This window comes from Elephantulus edwardii, unplaced genomic scaffold, assembly GCF_000299155.1.
Source record: "Elephantulus edwardii isolate Elephantulus edwardi_28Jun2011 unplaced genomic scaffold, EleEdw1.0 scaffold00017, whole genome shotgun sequence".
In the NCBI taxonomy this organism is placed as follows: Eukaryota; Metazoa; Chordata; class Mammalia; order Macroscelidea; family Macroscelididae; genus Elephantulus; species Elephantulus edwardii.
In genome coordinates, this window is record NW_006399767.1 from 20,981,788 (window position 1) to 20,995,076 (window position 13,289).

General features: G+C 39.6%; 1 protein-coding gene across 1 annotated transcript in view; it reads right to left on the reverse strand.

Moving 5' to 3' along the window:
* Positions 1-13,289, reverse strand: part of DNAH8 (dynein, axonemal, heavy chain 8) — a 555,032-nt gene that overhangs the window by 498,992 nt on the left and 42,751 nt on the right. The window contains 1 exon segment of the mRNA XM_006882162.1: positions 673-780. Within this exon segment, the coding sequence (XP_006882224.1) occupies positions 673-780 (108 nt within the window).

Below are 13,289 nucleotides of genomic sequence, written 5' to 3' on the forward strand. Positions count from 1 at the left end.
CAGGATAGAGCAGGGTTTAGGGCTGTTGTACATAGGGTCGCTATGAGTCGCAAACGACTCGACGGCACATAACAACAACAGACGAAACGGAAAAATCCCTTCAAACTCATGCCTTACTCAGATTGACCCAGGTAGATATAGAAACCTCCCCTAATCAAGACTATTGGAACTACTCTCCAGGGAAATGTGTCAAGAGAAGGAAGTAAGAGACACAAAAGACCTTCATAAAGAAAACCATGAAACATAAAAGTGGCAAAGTTTAACAGGACAGCAACCAATAAATGGTGGAGAGGATACATAAAGATTGGAACTTTCATACACTGTTGATGGAATTATAAAATGTACAACCACTCTGAAAGGCAGTTTGCTGAACAGGTTTCAGACATAAGTCTGAGTCAACTCAATGGCATCTGACACCACCACATTTAAACAAGAAATCTGAGACATTTATCTGACAAAGGTTCCAAGCAAGCACAACACTTCATTAAAACTAACTCCATTCTGTCTTTCTCCTCTTGAATCCTGGAAATATTAAAATCCAGAAGTATTCCATTTCAGACTCTCCAATTCATTTTCCTGGCTCTTAGGGAAAGAAATATTACTATTTTTCCCCCACCATTTTAAATGTATGATTTATTCCAAAATTGCCGTGATAAACTTCTTCCAACCTACCTTGATAAACAGTGATGTCATTCGTTCTGAAGTATTATAATACCTTGACACACTGTGAATCATTCTGATGGCATTGATCAAATTTTGTATTCCATGTGCCATGGAAACCTGGAATAAAACATACTATGTTAAGCATAGCATATCTTTATAATTTTAATAACTAATATTCTACAGTATTCAAAACTCTTGTTGGTGGAGGCAATATTGTTAGGTGTCGTCAAGTTAAATATGACCCTATGAACAACCAATCAGAACTTTGTCTTATTCTATGCCATCCTCACACTTTCTGGCACATTAAAGCCCATTGCAGCAGTCACCATGTCAATACACCTGGCCAAGGGTCTTCCTCTTCTTCGACAACCCTCTACCTTTTCAAGCATCATGTCATTCTCCAAGAAATTGCCCTTCCTTGCAACATGCCTGAAGTATGTGAGGCAAAAAGGCTCATCAACCTTGTATCCAAAGAGCACTCTGGCTTCACCCTCTCCAAGATATATCTGCTCATTTTTTTGGGCCACCCATGGAATATTCAATGCTTCTTCACCAACACCACAGCTCAAAGGCATCATTTTTTTCTTATTCATTGTTCAGCTCTCAGCTGCATAGCAACTGATAAAAAAGCCCATGGTCTGAATCAGTTTTACATCAGTCTTCAAACGTACATCATTATTCCTCAACATTTTGGAGAGATTCCTAACTGTAGGCTTTCCCAGTACAATACATCTCCGATTTCCTGAGTGCTGGTACAAAGGGTGTTAACTGTTGATCCAATCAAGATTAAATCATTGACAGTTTCAATATTTTCTCTATCATGATGTTTCCTATCAGTTTAGTGGCAAGAATCTCTTGTTTTCTTGACAATGAGATGCAACCCATACTAAAGGCTGCATTCTTTGATCTTCTGCAGCAAGTGCTTCAAGTGCTTCTCACTTTCAGCAAGCTAGGCTGGACAATGACTAGGGAGGACAGAAGGAGAGTGGATGCTTTTGAGCTGTGGTGCTGGAGAAGGGTACTGAATGTACCATGGACTGCCAGGAAAACAAACAGATCCATCTTGGAGAGGATTAAACCAAGCTGCTCCTTGGAGGCAAGGATTCTGGGGCTTCGTCTGACATACTTTGGACATGTTGCCAGGAGGGATGGGTCCTTGGAGAGGGACATCATGCTTGGGAGGGTGGAGGGACAGCGCAGGAGGGGAAGACCCTCTATGAGATGGATTGATTCAGTGACTGGGGTAATCGGGATGGGTGTGTCAGAGGCGGTGCGGTTGGCGCAGGATAGAGCAGGGTTTAGAGCTGTTGTGCATAGGGTCGCTATGAGTCGGAAACGACTCGATGGCACATAACAACAACAACAGGCTGTATCGGGTTATTGATAAGTCTCCTTCTGATCCTGATGCCACATTCCTTCTCAGAGTCCCATCTTCTCAAATAATTGGCTCAGCATGTAGACTGAATAGATATGGAAAGAGAATACAACCCTGACATACTCCCTTCCTGATTTTTAACCATGCAGTGTTCCCTTGCTCTGTTCATACAACAATCTCCTGATCCAGGTGTAGGTTTCTCATGAGTACAACTAAGCGCTCTAGAATTCCCATTTTTCTCAACGTTATCCATAACTTGTTATGATCCACACAGTCAAATGTCTTTGCATAGTCAATAAAGCACAAATAGACATTCTTCTTATATCTTTACTTTCAGCCAGACTCTATCTGACATCAGCAATGATATTCATGGTGACATGGCCTCTTCTAAATACTGCTTAAACTTCTGGTAGTTCCCTATCTATGTACTGTTCTAGCCATTTTTTAATGCTCTTCAGTAGTATTTTTGCTTGCATGTGATATGAATGATAATTTCCACATTTTATCAGGATCACCTTTCTTGGGAATGGGAACAAGTATGGACCTCTTCCAATCCATTGGCCAGAGAGATGTTCTTCAAACTTTCTGGTATAGACTGGTGAGTATAGACTGCATCCAGGGCTGCATCTTTTAATTAAAACAAGCCAACTGCTATGCCATAAATTCCCGGGGCCTAATTTTTTGCAAATTCCTTCAATGCAGCTTTCATTTTTTCCTTCATTACCAATGGTTCCTGCTCATGTGGTCCTCCCTGAAATTATTCATTGTCAGTCTGTTCTTTTTGATAAAATGCTTCTGTGTATTCACTCCATCTTCATCTGATGTTTTCTCGGTCATTCAATATATTTCCTATAGCATATTTCAATATTTTGACTTGAGGCTTAAATTATTTTAAAACTCTAAGCACACACAAAGCAGAAAAGCAATGTAAATTTCTTTTTTTACTTAACAGCCAAAATAAACTAAAATAATTTTTTTTAGTTCACAGTTCTATAGGGCAAAAGATCAGGTCTAGCATGACTCAGCTATGCAAAAACCATGCAATGTTTCCTTGCTCTGTTCTGACGACAGCTTCCTGGTATAGAATAACAAGGCCAAAATCAAGACATTGGTAGGGCTCTGGGAAATGAATCCACTTCCAAGTTTATTCAGGCCACCTGCAATTCAGACACTTTTCCTTACAGACCGGAGGTTCCCTTTTCTTCTTCTCCTTTGTTTTCCTTCTCTTTCTTCATCTTCTTCTCATCCGCCTCCTCTTCCATCTTTTCTCCTGAATGTGCTGGGATAGTTATCTGTTTGGGAAGCCTTTAGAGGAGTTAGCATCTGGTATGAGAGTAGGTCTGGGACTTGTCTTGTTGCTGCGGCAGGACTCCTAGGACAGAGCTGAATTGCCTTGCACTGTTTCCAAGGCTGTGAATCTCTGAAGCTGCCATTTTTCTCCTGCAGTGCAGCTCATGAGTTCAAACAGCAGCCAATAACTACACTACCAGGGTCCTATCCCAGGTCAAAGAGATGATTTTTCAAGGTCCTAAGAAGTCGCTATACCCACTTTATAGCAGGAGAGGAAGTCAGGGATCAGGTGCGCACTTCTAACCTGTGTCCTCATTGAGGGGAGGTAAAAGGCCCACCCTGTGTGCTATGGGGTCATAAGCAGAAAATCTTACAACCAAATTTTACTAAATGCAAATGTGGCATGCTAGCCTGGATCATGGAACATTAGTTCTGAGACATTAGTTTTGATAAATGTAATATCACTAATATCACACATAAGCAAAATTCTGCTGAATATCATTCCAAAACAACTGGAACAGTACATCATCAGCAGAGAACTACTAGAAATACAAGCTGGGTTAGAAGAGGCCAGTGCACTAAGGACATCATAGCAGTGTCAGATGACTCTTAGCTGAAAGCAGTGAGTACCAGAAGAATGTCTATCTGCATTTCATTGACTACTTAAAGGCATTTGACTGTGTGGATCACAACAAACTGTAGTGAACTTTATGAAGAATGGGAATCCCAAAACACATGATTGTACACATAGGAGAACTGTACTTGGGCCAGAAAGAGTACTCAGAACAGAGGAAGGAAACACTGCATGGTTCAAAATCAGGAAAGGAGTTTGTATATGCAGAACAGATCGTTTGGGCTTTATGAAGAGGAATGTGACATCAGGATTGAAGGAAGTCTCATCAACATCCTGCATTATACAGATGGCACATCCTTGCTCACTGAAACTGAGGAGAACTTGAATCATTTGCTGCAGGAGGTCAAGGACTGTAGTCTTCAATATGGATTGTAGTTCAACATTAAGAAATCAGATTCTCACCACGAGGCCAATTAGCAGCACTGTGATAGATGGAAAACTGGTTGAGATTTTAACAGCTTCAGCTTGCTCAGTTCTCCAATCAACAGTCTAAGCACCAGTAGTTGAGAAATAAAAAGACAAATTCCATGAGGAAAAGATATTGTCAGGGATCCCTTCAGAGTGCTGAAGAGCAGTAATATAAGTCTAAAGATTAAGGTGCACCTAATCCAAGCCATGGTCTTTATAATTATTTGCAAAGTGTCAGAGAGCTGGACAATGACTAAAAATGACTGAAGAAGAATCTATGGCTTTCGGTCGTGGTACCAGAGAAGAGTACTGAACATAATATGGACTGCCAAGAGAACAACCAGGTCTGTTCTGGAGAGGGTGAAATCAAGTTGCCCCTTGGAGGCAAGGATTATAAAGCTCCACCTTATGTACTTTGGGCTTGTGGCCAGGAGGGACCAGTTCCTGGAGAAGGATAGCATTCTCCAAAGGATGGAGGGACGACACAGGAGAGGAAGACCTGGATGAGATGGATTGACATAGTAACTGGGGTAATGGGAGTAGGTGTGTTGGAGAAAGGAAGACTGGCTCAGGATAGGGCAGAGTTCAGAGTGACAGTTGACTTGACAGCACATTACAAGACGTTAATGGAAGCAGTTAACGTTAGGGAAAACTGAATAAAGAGAATTATGCACTATTGTTGGAACTTTTCTGTAAAGATAAGACTAAATTAAAAAAAAAAAATTGTAGAGGTCTGAGGGGGCTTCAAAATTCTACCTGCTTCTTTTAACCAAGAAAGTACATTTTGAGATGGTGGAAGCAGGAGTTGGTCTTTTTCTTCCTAGAGCCACTGGCAGGTTCAAACTGCCAACTTTTCTGTTAACAATGGAGCTCATACCCATTTCAAAACTGAGGGTCCTTTTGCTACAAGGGGAGGGGAGAAAAACAACTCATGAGAATTTGCACCACGAGCTGGTACTCATTAGAAGGCTGCCCCTTGAATTCACGCTAAAGGTACTAAAAATAATTTGAAAAACGAAAGTCTCAAGGAGAGATTTAATCACTTAAGATGGTGCCACGTTCGGTTCATGATGATTCACAAAACTGAAATGACTATAATGCAAGTCTTGAGTTTGTTGCTATTAGTTGTTAAAGTTGCCTGTGACTCACAGTGACTTTATGTACAACAGCTCTAAACCCTGCACTATCCTAAATCAATCTCATTGTCTCCAACAGACCTAATCCCATTTCTCTAGTCACGTAGTCAATTCATCTTATCCTGGGTCTTCCTCTCTTCTGCTGTCTTCCACCCTTCCAGGCATGATGTCCTTATCCAAGAACTGGTATCTCCTGGCCACATGCCCAAAGTATGTGAGACAGAGCTTCAAAATCCTTGCCTCCAAGGAGTAGCATGGTTTCACCCTCTCCAGTACAGATCTGTTTGTTCTCCTGGCAGTCTACAGTATGTTAAACACTCTTCTCCAGCCCCACAACTCAATGGCATCAATTCTTCTTCTATCATCCTTAATTATTTTCCAGTTCTGGATGCAGAGCAAGTAATTGTGAAAACCATGGCCTGGATCAGGGAAACTTAGCCTCCAGGCTAATGTCATTGCTCTTCAGTATTCTAGAGAGGTCCTTGTCAGCAGATTTTCCTATTGCAATTCGTCTTTTGATTTTCTGAGTGCCAGTGCCAAGAGTGGTGATCGTGGAATCAAGAAATCCGAAGATATCAACAATCTCAATTTCTGCTCCATCTGTTATGAAGCTTCCAATTGGCCCAGTGGTGAGAATCTTTGTTTTTTTGAGGTTCAGCTTCAATACATATTGAAGACTACAGTCCTTGATCTTCTGCAGCAAATGCCTCATGTCCTCCTGAGTTTTAGCAAGCAAGGTTATGTCATCTGCATAACACAGGTTATTGATGACTCTTCCTCCAATCCTGATGCTACATTCCTCCTTATAAAGTCCAGCTTCCAGAATGATATGTTTTGCATCTAGACTGAAAAGGTATATAGATAGGATGCAACCCTGATGCATCCCTGATGCACATCTTTCCTGATCCTGAACCATGCAGTGTTCCCCTGCTCTGTTCTGAGAACTGCTTCCTGGTCTAAGTATAGGTTTTGTATGAGCACAGTTAAGTGTTCTGGGATCCTCATTCTTCTCAAAGTTAGTCACAATTTGTTGAAATCCACATAGTCAAATGTCTTTGCATAGTCAATGAAACTCAGACATGCTCTGGTCTTAAATTTAATTATGTTAAAAAGTACAGGGTGAATAAATAAATAAATACATACATTCATACATAAATAAGTGGAGGGTAGAGGGGGAAGTATATCCTAGAATTTCCCCTTTAACAAACTGTGCTAGGATACCTCTTACCGTATACAAAACTAACTCAAGATGGATCAAGGGCCTGGGCATAAAACCTAAAACTATAAAGAACATCAAAGAGAAAATTCGGGCAAACTTAGGAGCCCTAATCTATGGCATCAATCATTAAGAGGAATAAAACCTCACTCAAATTCACTGCTGTCATGGCACATTTGCTGATTTCCTCCAGTGAGTTCTGAGACTTTAAATTGCATAGAGGAGACTAACCATCTTTCTTCAATGGAGCTGAAGTTGGTACAGCCTTACGGTTAGCAGTGAAATCTCTATGGACTAACACGCAAGAGTACTCTATGGCATAAATGCTGTGTTGTTGTTAAATATCCTTGAGTCGAAACCAATTCATAGTTAACCCTCCAGAGAGTTTCCAGAGGCAGTAAATCGCATGGGAAGACACTGCCCATCTTTCTCTCGTGGAGCAGCTGGTGGGTTTAAACTGAATGTCTTTGAGTTGATATCACAGCTCCTCATCAGTAAGACGCCAGAGCTCCCTCTGACATACACAGGTTATCAAATATAACTGAAAACATACAGTCAGGAGAGGATAATCTAGATGACTGAGACCTCATAAAAATTAAATCCTTATGTGCATCGAACAACTTCTTCAAGAGAATAAAAAGAAAACCTACAGACGGGGACAAAATATTTGAAAATGACACATCTGACGGGTGACTTATCTATCCCTAAAATGTTTTAAAAATTCAACAAGAAAATATCAAACCACCCAATTACAAAATGGACAAAAGACATTCAGATAGCCAACAAACAGATGAAGAAATGCTCAAAATCAATGTTGTTGTTATGTGCCATTGAGTCGTTTGCAACTCACAGCGACCCTACGTACAAGAGCTCTAAATGCTGTTCTAGCCTGTGACAACCTAGCCACCTCAAACGCATTTATTCCCACCGCTCCAGTCACAGAATTGATCTATCTCATCGAAGGTCTTCTTCTCCTGTGCTGCCCATCTACTCTGCCAAACGTGATGTCCCTCTCCAAGGACCAGTCCCTCCTTGCAACATGTCCAAAATATGTCAGACAAAGCTTCAGAATCCTTGACTCCAAGGAGCATTCCAGCTTCACCATCTCCAGGACAAACCTGTTTGTTCACCTAGCAGTTCACGGTATATTCAACCAAAGCTCAAAGGCATCAATTCTCTTTCTATCAATAGGAAGATGCAAATCTAAACAACAATGACATATCATTTAACCCCAGCAGTAACAGCAGAATTTAGTAAGATAATAAACAACAAATACTGGTGAAAGCATCTCACACACTGCTGGTGGGGATGTAAAATCATGCAATCACTACAATCGCACTCCTACATCAATAACCCAATTAGAAATAGAGTCTGCAACATAAACTAACATATATCCATGCCCAGGTTTATTACAGCATTATTTACAATAGCAAAAAATTAGAAACAACCCAAGTCTCCATCAATGGACAAATGACTAAAGGAACAATCGAGTATCATGCATCACTAACCATGAATTTATAAAATACTGTACAACGTGGATGAATCTACAATTAATGATGTGACATAAACTAGTCACAAAAGGATAATTATTGTATGTTGCTGTTGTGTGCCATCAAGTAGGAACAGACTCATAACTGACCCTCCAGCAGGTTGTGAGAGGATCTAAATTACACAGGAGGAAACTGCCCATCTTTCTTCTACAGAGAAGCTGATGGATTCAAACAACCATAAGCCTTTGGGTGAGCAGCACAATTCCTTACTCACTAGGCCATCATAGCACTCTTAATTACGGTATAAGACCTCTACTATAAAAAGCTAAGGAAAGGTTTACACACAGAATCAGTCTTAGAGGTGTAACAGAAATGAGAAGAGAGCAAGAGTGGAGTAAAATATAATAAATAAGTTGGATGAAGAGAAAGGCAATATACAATAAGAGATTGATGAGACATTGTAAATAATTATATTAATCAATGATTATTTATAAAACAAAATGCCTATGAATGATTAAATGAAAATCCAGTATGATTTTTAAACCTTGGCACAAGTAAAAATAAATAAATTGGAAAACCTTTCTGGTTGTGTTAACAAAAATAATAAATCTGAGGGGGGGTGAGCTACAAAAGTAGTAGGTAGATGAATGGGAAGCAATTATATGACTCAATATTACAGGTATCTTTTTCATTCCAAAAGCTAATGCTTGCAACAGTTCCTACACCAGAGACTATAAAAAGCTCAAAAACAAACAAAAATTTATATTACTAAGGTAAGTCTGTGGCAAGTTAAACTGTGCAAAGTTTGTAAAATTACTAAGCTGAAGCGATCACAAGAACTGACATTTAAAGAAGCCAGGACATGGAAATGAGTATACCATAAAATGTAAAGACCTCATTTATAAGAAGTATTTGATCTTTCTTCCAGGTGTACTCTTTTTCATACTGAAAAATTTAAAGTATATAAAAAAGTAAAGAGAATAATAAAACACCACTGAAACTCCACACCAGATTTGACAAATGTCATTATTTTGGTAGACATGCTTCATCTATTATATCACACACCCACAGACACTTGTAGTTAGCCCTGCTAAAGTAGGCTTTAGGCATATGTGTACAGATTACTTGGATCTCTAATTCTTGTGAGTAACCCTATGTGTTTGTGATATCTGACAATTCTCAATTTCTTAGATTCAAATTTTAATTGCATATGTTATAAAGCTGAGAGTTCAAGGCATTGAGCTAGTGAATGAAATAAGCCACCTCCCCATTATCCCCACTCACAGTTCCGTGCACAGAAAGCTGAGAAGTGATGTAAAATTTCTTTATGTGAAGCAAAAGGAAACACAGGTCTAGTTTACACTGTTGGGGTCAAAGTGAGCAGACAGTAAAATTTCAGAAAGTAGTAATTCTTTGCAAAAAAAATAAATCAACACAATAATAAGAATTTCAGATAAACTGAAGTGCTTCGCCTGTTTATGGAATCAATAAACAAAAAGGCTGCTCTGATGACTTCCTAACCTCTCCTATGGGAAGCCTTGACAGATGATAGATGTGGCAGTGAGAACAACACTGCTCAAGACACTCAATTCCACATCTTTCCCTCCCTTTAACCCTTGACTACTGATGCCCTCCTGGGATGGATAACAATTTAGCTGTTACATCTCTCTCTTCTGTACATGTAAGTGATATAGAAGATAGACCCCTCCTTTTATCCTGCCTCTAGAATGAAACCAACATTTAGCCTAACCTAAGACTGGTCAACTCATTCATATGGTCGGTGACTCCACCTATGTGAATGGAATGACTAACTCTTCAAAAAATATAAATTATCTTGGAATCATTTTAACAATGTCTTGAAGAAGCAATTTAGTAAAGTGAAGGGTGAAAATACAATCTATGTCACAAAGTACTGAATTCAAATGCAGTGCCATCACTAGGAGATGCAAAAAAAAATGCACCAGCTCAGTGTGTAATCTTTAAAATGAGGATCATTGTTCATAAAGAATGAAACCTATGTAAAGCATGTAGCACAATGCTTAGAAAAATGAGTCAAGAATTCTCAAGTCTATATGCAGCCCTCCTGCTTAAAAGTGGCTTACTGAAGAAGGGACGCTGAGCCAAGACCAGAAAAACACTGCATTAGTGTCACACAAATTATTTTCCCTCCACAACTTTGCTTGATGAAAGTGAGAAAGATTTGAAGTATTTCCTGCATAAGATTAAAGCCTACAGTCTCCAATATGGATTACACCGAGTGTTAAGAAAACAGATATTCTCACCACTGGACCAATAGATAACACATGATAGGTGGAGAAAAGATTGAAATTGTCAACAACTTCACATTACTTGGATTCACAATCAACATCAGTGGTACCAGCAGTCAGGAAATCAGGAGACATAATAAAATGGGAAAGTGTGCAGTCAAAGACCTCTCCAAATTATTGAGGAGCAATGATGCCAGTTTGAAGATTAAAGTATGGTCTTTTCATAGCAAGTAATAACTTGCTATGCCTCTGAGAGCAGAACAATAAATAAAGATAACAGAAGAAGAACTGATGTCTTTCAGCTGTAGTACAGGAGAAGAGTACAGAATATCCCATGGACTGACAAAGTAATGAACAGTTTTGTCTTGGAGAAAGTACAGCCAGAGTGCTTCTTGAAAGCATAGATGGCAAAGCATCATTCACATATTTTGGGCATGTGGCTAGAAGAGGCTATTTCCTGTTTGAAAGATGGAGGGTCAGCAAAAGAGAGGAAGACCCTCAACCAGATGGAGACTGGCACAGTTCCTGCAACAATGAGTTCATGTATCTTCATCAAGAAAATTATGAGGACGGCACAGTACAGGGCAGGATTCAGATCTGTTGTTGATAGCATCACTATGAGTTATACTCTATCTGACACCTATCAACATCTAAAGAAAGGTTAGATGGCATGCTTTAACTTTCATAAAGAAATATGACAATCCAGAGAATTTAGGAATTAAAATTTAACACAATCTTTAAAAAATAAAAAGAAGCCCTAGAGACACAACAGATTAAATGTTTGACTGTTAACCAAAATTCATCTTAAAGAAGAAGACACAAGGAGAGAAAAAACCCACAAAGAAAAATAAGGCATTCTGCTTCTGTAAAGATTTAAAGCCATGGCAATCCTATGGGGCAGGTCTACTCTGTCCTCTGTTACTATAAGTTGGAATCAATTCAAGAGTAGTGGGTTTGGTGAGATTTTTTGGGAAGGGATGTGTGTGGGGGTTTACAGTGTAGTAGGTCTTTCTAAAAATTTTACTTCCCTACCATTGGCTTTAATGTGAGTTAGTTGTCCTGCAAGCAGGTGGCCCATTGGCATCATCAACATTTTTGTAACCAACATAAGAAAGAGAACTAACTAGACCATAGCAAGACTGTGGCAAGGTATAGCCTGACAGAAACAGTCAGAGCCAGGACCAGAAACCTGGAGATGGGAACATCAACAACAGGAAAGGAGAAGACACCGAGAGAGCAAACCATGTGTGTCTTTTAGGGCCAGAGATTCCTGATTCCACAGGTATCTTTCTGTTGACTTGGAAGTTGTCTGGATTCATTCAGGAACTGTATTTTGTATCTTGCTATTGACTGAGAAACTATAAGAACTAAGTGAGGTGTTGTGCCTTGTTGTTAACCTGGCTTCCTAAATCTGGGCTATTGCTGTGTGATATCATTTGCCTCACCATCCCAATGTGTTTCCCTAATAAATCCCATAGCTATGAGTAAAAAGAGATTCTATAAAGCTTGTGTGGTCATCTGCAATGCATTGTGAACCCAGCAATCAGCAGAAATAAGTGCAGCACAATGGAGTGTACCATGTCTGACCTTGTAGCTATTAGTCTGGTACTGTGGATGTTATTGATAGAGAAGAGACAATTTCTTTTTGTGAAATTAGTAGAGCTCAGACTCAGCCTTCTTCACATTATCCTGAGGCCCTTACTCCTTTTACAGAGGGGTTGCTTTTTTGGTTTTGGTTAGAGTAATACAAGTAAATGGTAGTATCGACCTATTCTTTAAAAAGCTCTAGTGGCCTAGAAGCTGAGCTGTAATCCCAAAGGCACGTAATTCAAATCCACTAGCTGCTCCATAGAAGAAGATAGGTAATCTTCTATTGTGTAATTAACTGCCTCTGAAAACTCACTGAGGGTCAACTATGAGTCAGTTCCAACTTGACAACACATATCAACATCAATAACAACATACTTGTTAAAGGAATACTGTAGAATTATTAGGACTTTTGATGGAGAATGTGTCAGGCTGCTAGCCTAAAGATGAGTTAAAGTTCACCAACTGCTCTCTGGGAAAGACTGGCAGTCTCCTCTTTTAAGGATACACAGCTTTGAAAGCCTGACGGAGGGTCACTATGAGTTGGATGGGACTCAACAGCAATGAGATTGTTTGGAAAGTGTTTTGTTTTGTTTTTGTAGAATTATTTAGAGGGAAAATTTTAAAGCCGTAGACTAGAAATTCAAAGATGAGTTCTATCCTGAGTGAGTAACTTCGATAAAGCCATCATGCCATGAGTTTTGGCTTCCTAATATGTTAGAAGCAAAGATGGTGTAGCTTCATCTCACATACTTCAAAAGGCTAATCCTCAGAAAGGATATCAAGCTTGGAAAATCAGAGTCAGAAGGGGAGGAAGACCCACAAAGGAAGGGACTGGCACAGTGACTTTTTACATGGGTTTAAGTACGGCCAATTTTGAGGATGGTACATGATCAGACAAGGTTTTGATCTGTTGTACGTAGGGTCATGAAAGTCAAAGTGGACTCAACAACATGTAACAACAACAATATCCACAATAGTAACTCTATACCATGGTAAGTGGCCTCTTGGGTTCTCCTGAACATAAACAAAATGTATTAACTTGCTTCAAGTGAAGAAAATACAATGGAAGTGATGGGGTGTTACTTCAAAGATGAAGTTAAAAAGACTGTGGCTTTCAACTTGATCACCCCCTCCCTCCTTTTCTCTTGGATCACTCCTCCTAGAAGAATGGAGCCGCCTGTGGAGAGGTCCATGTGGTAAGGGACTAGGGTGTGCCAACA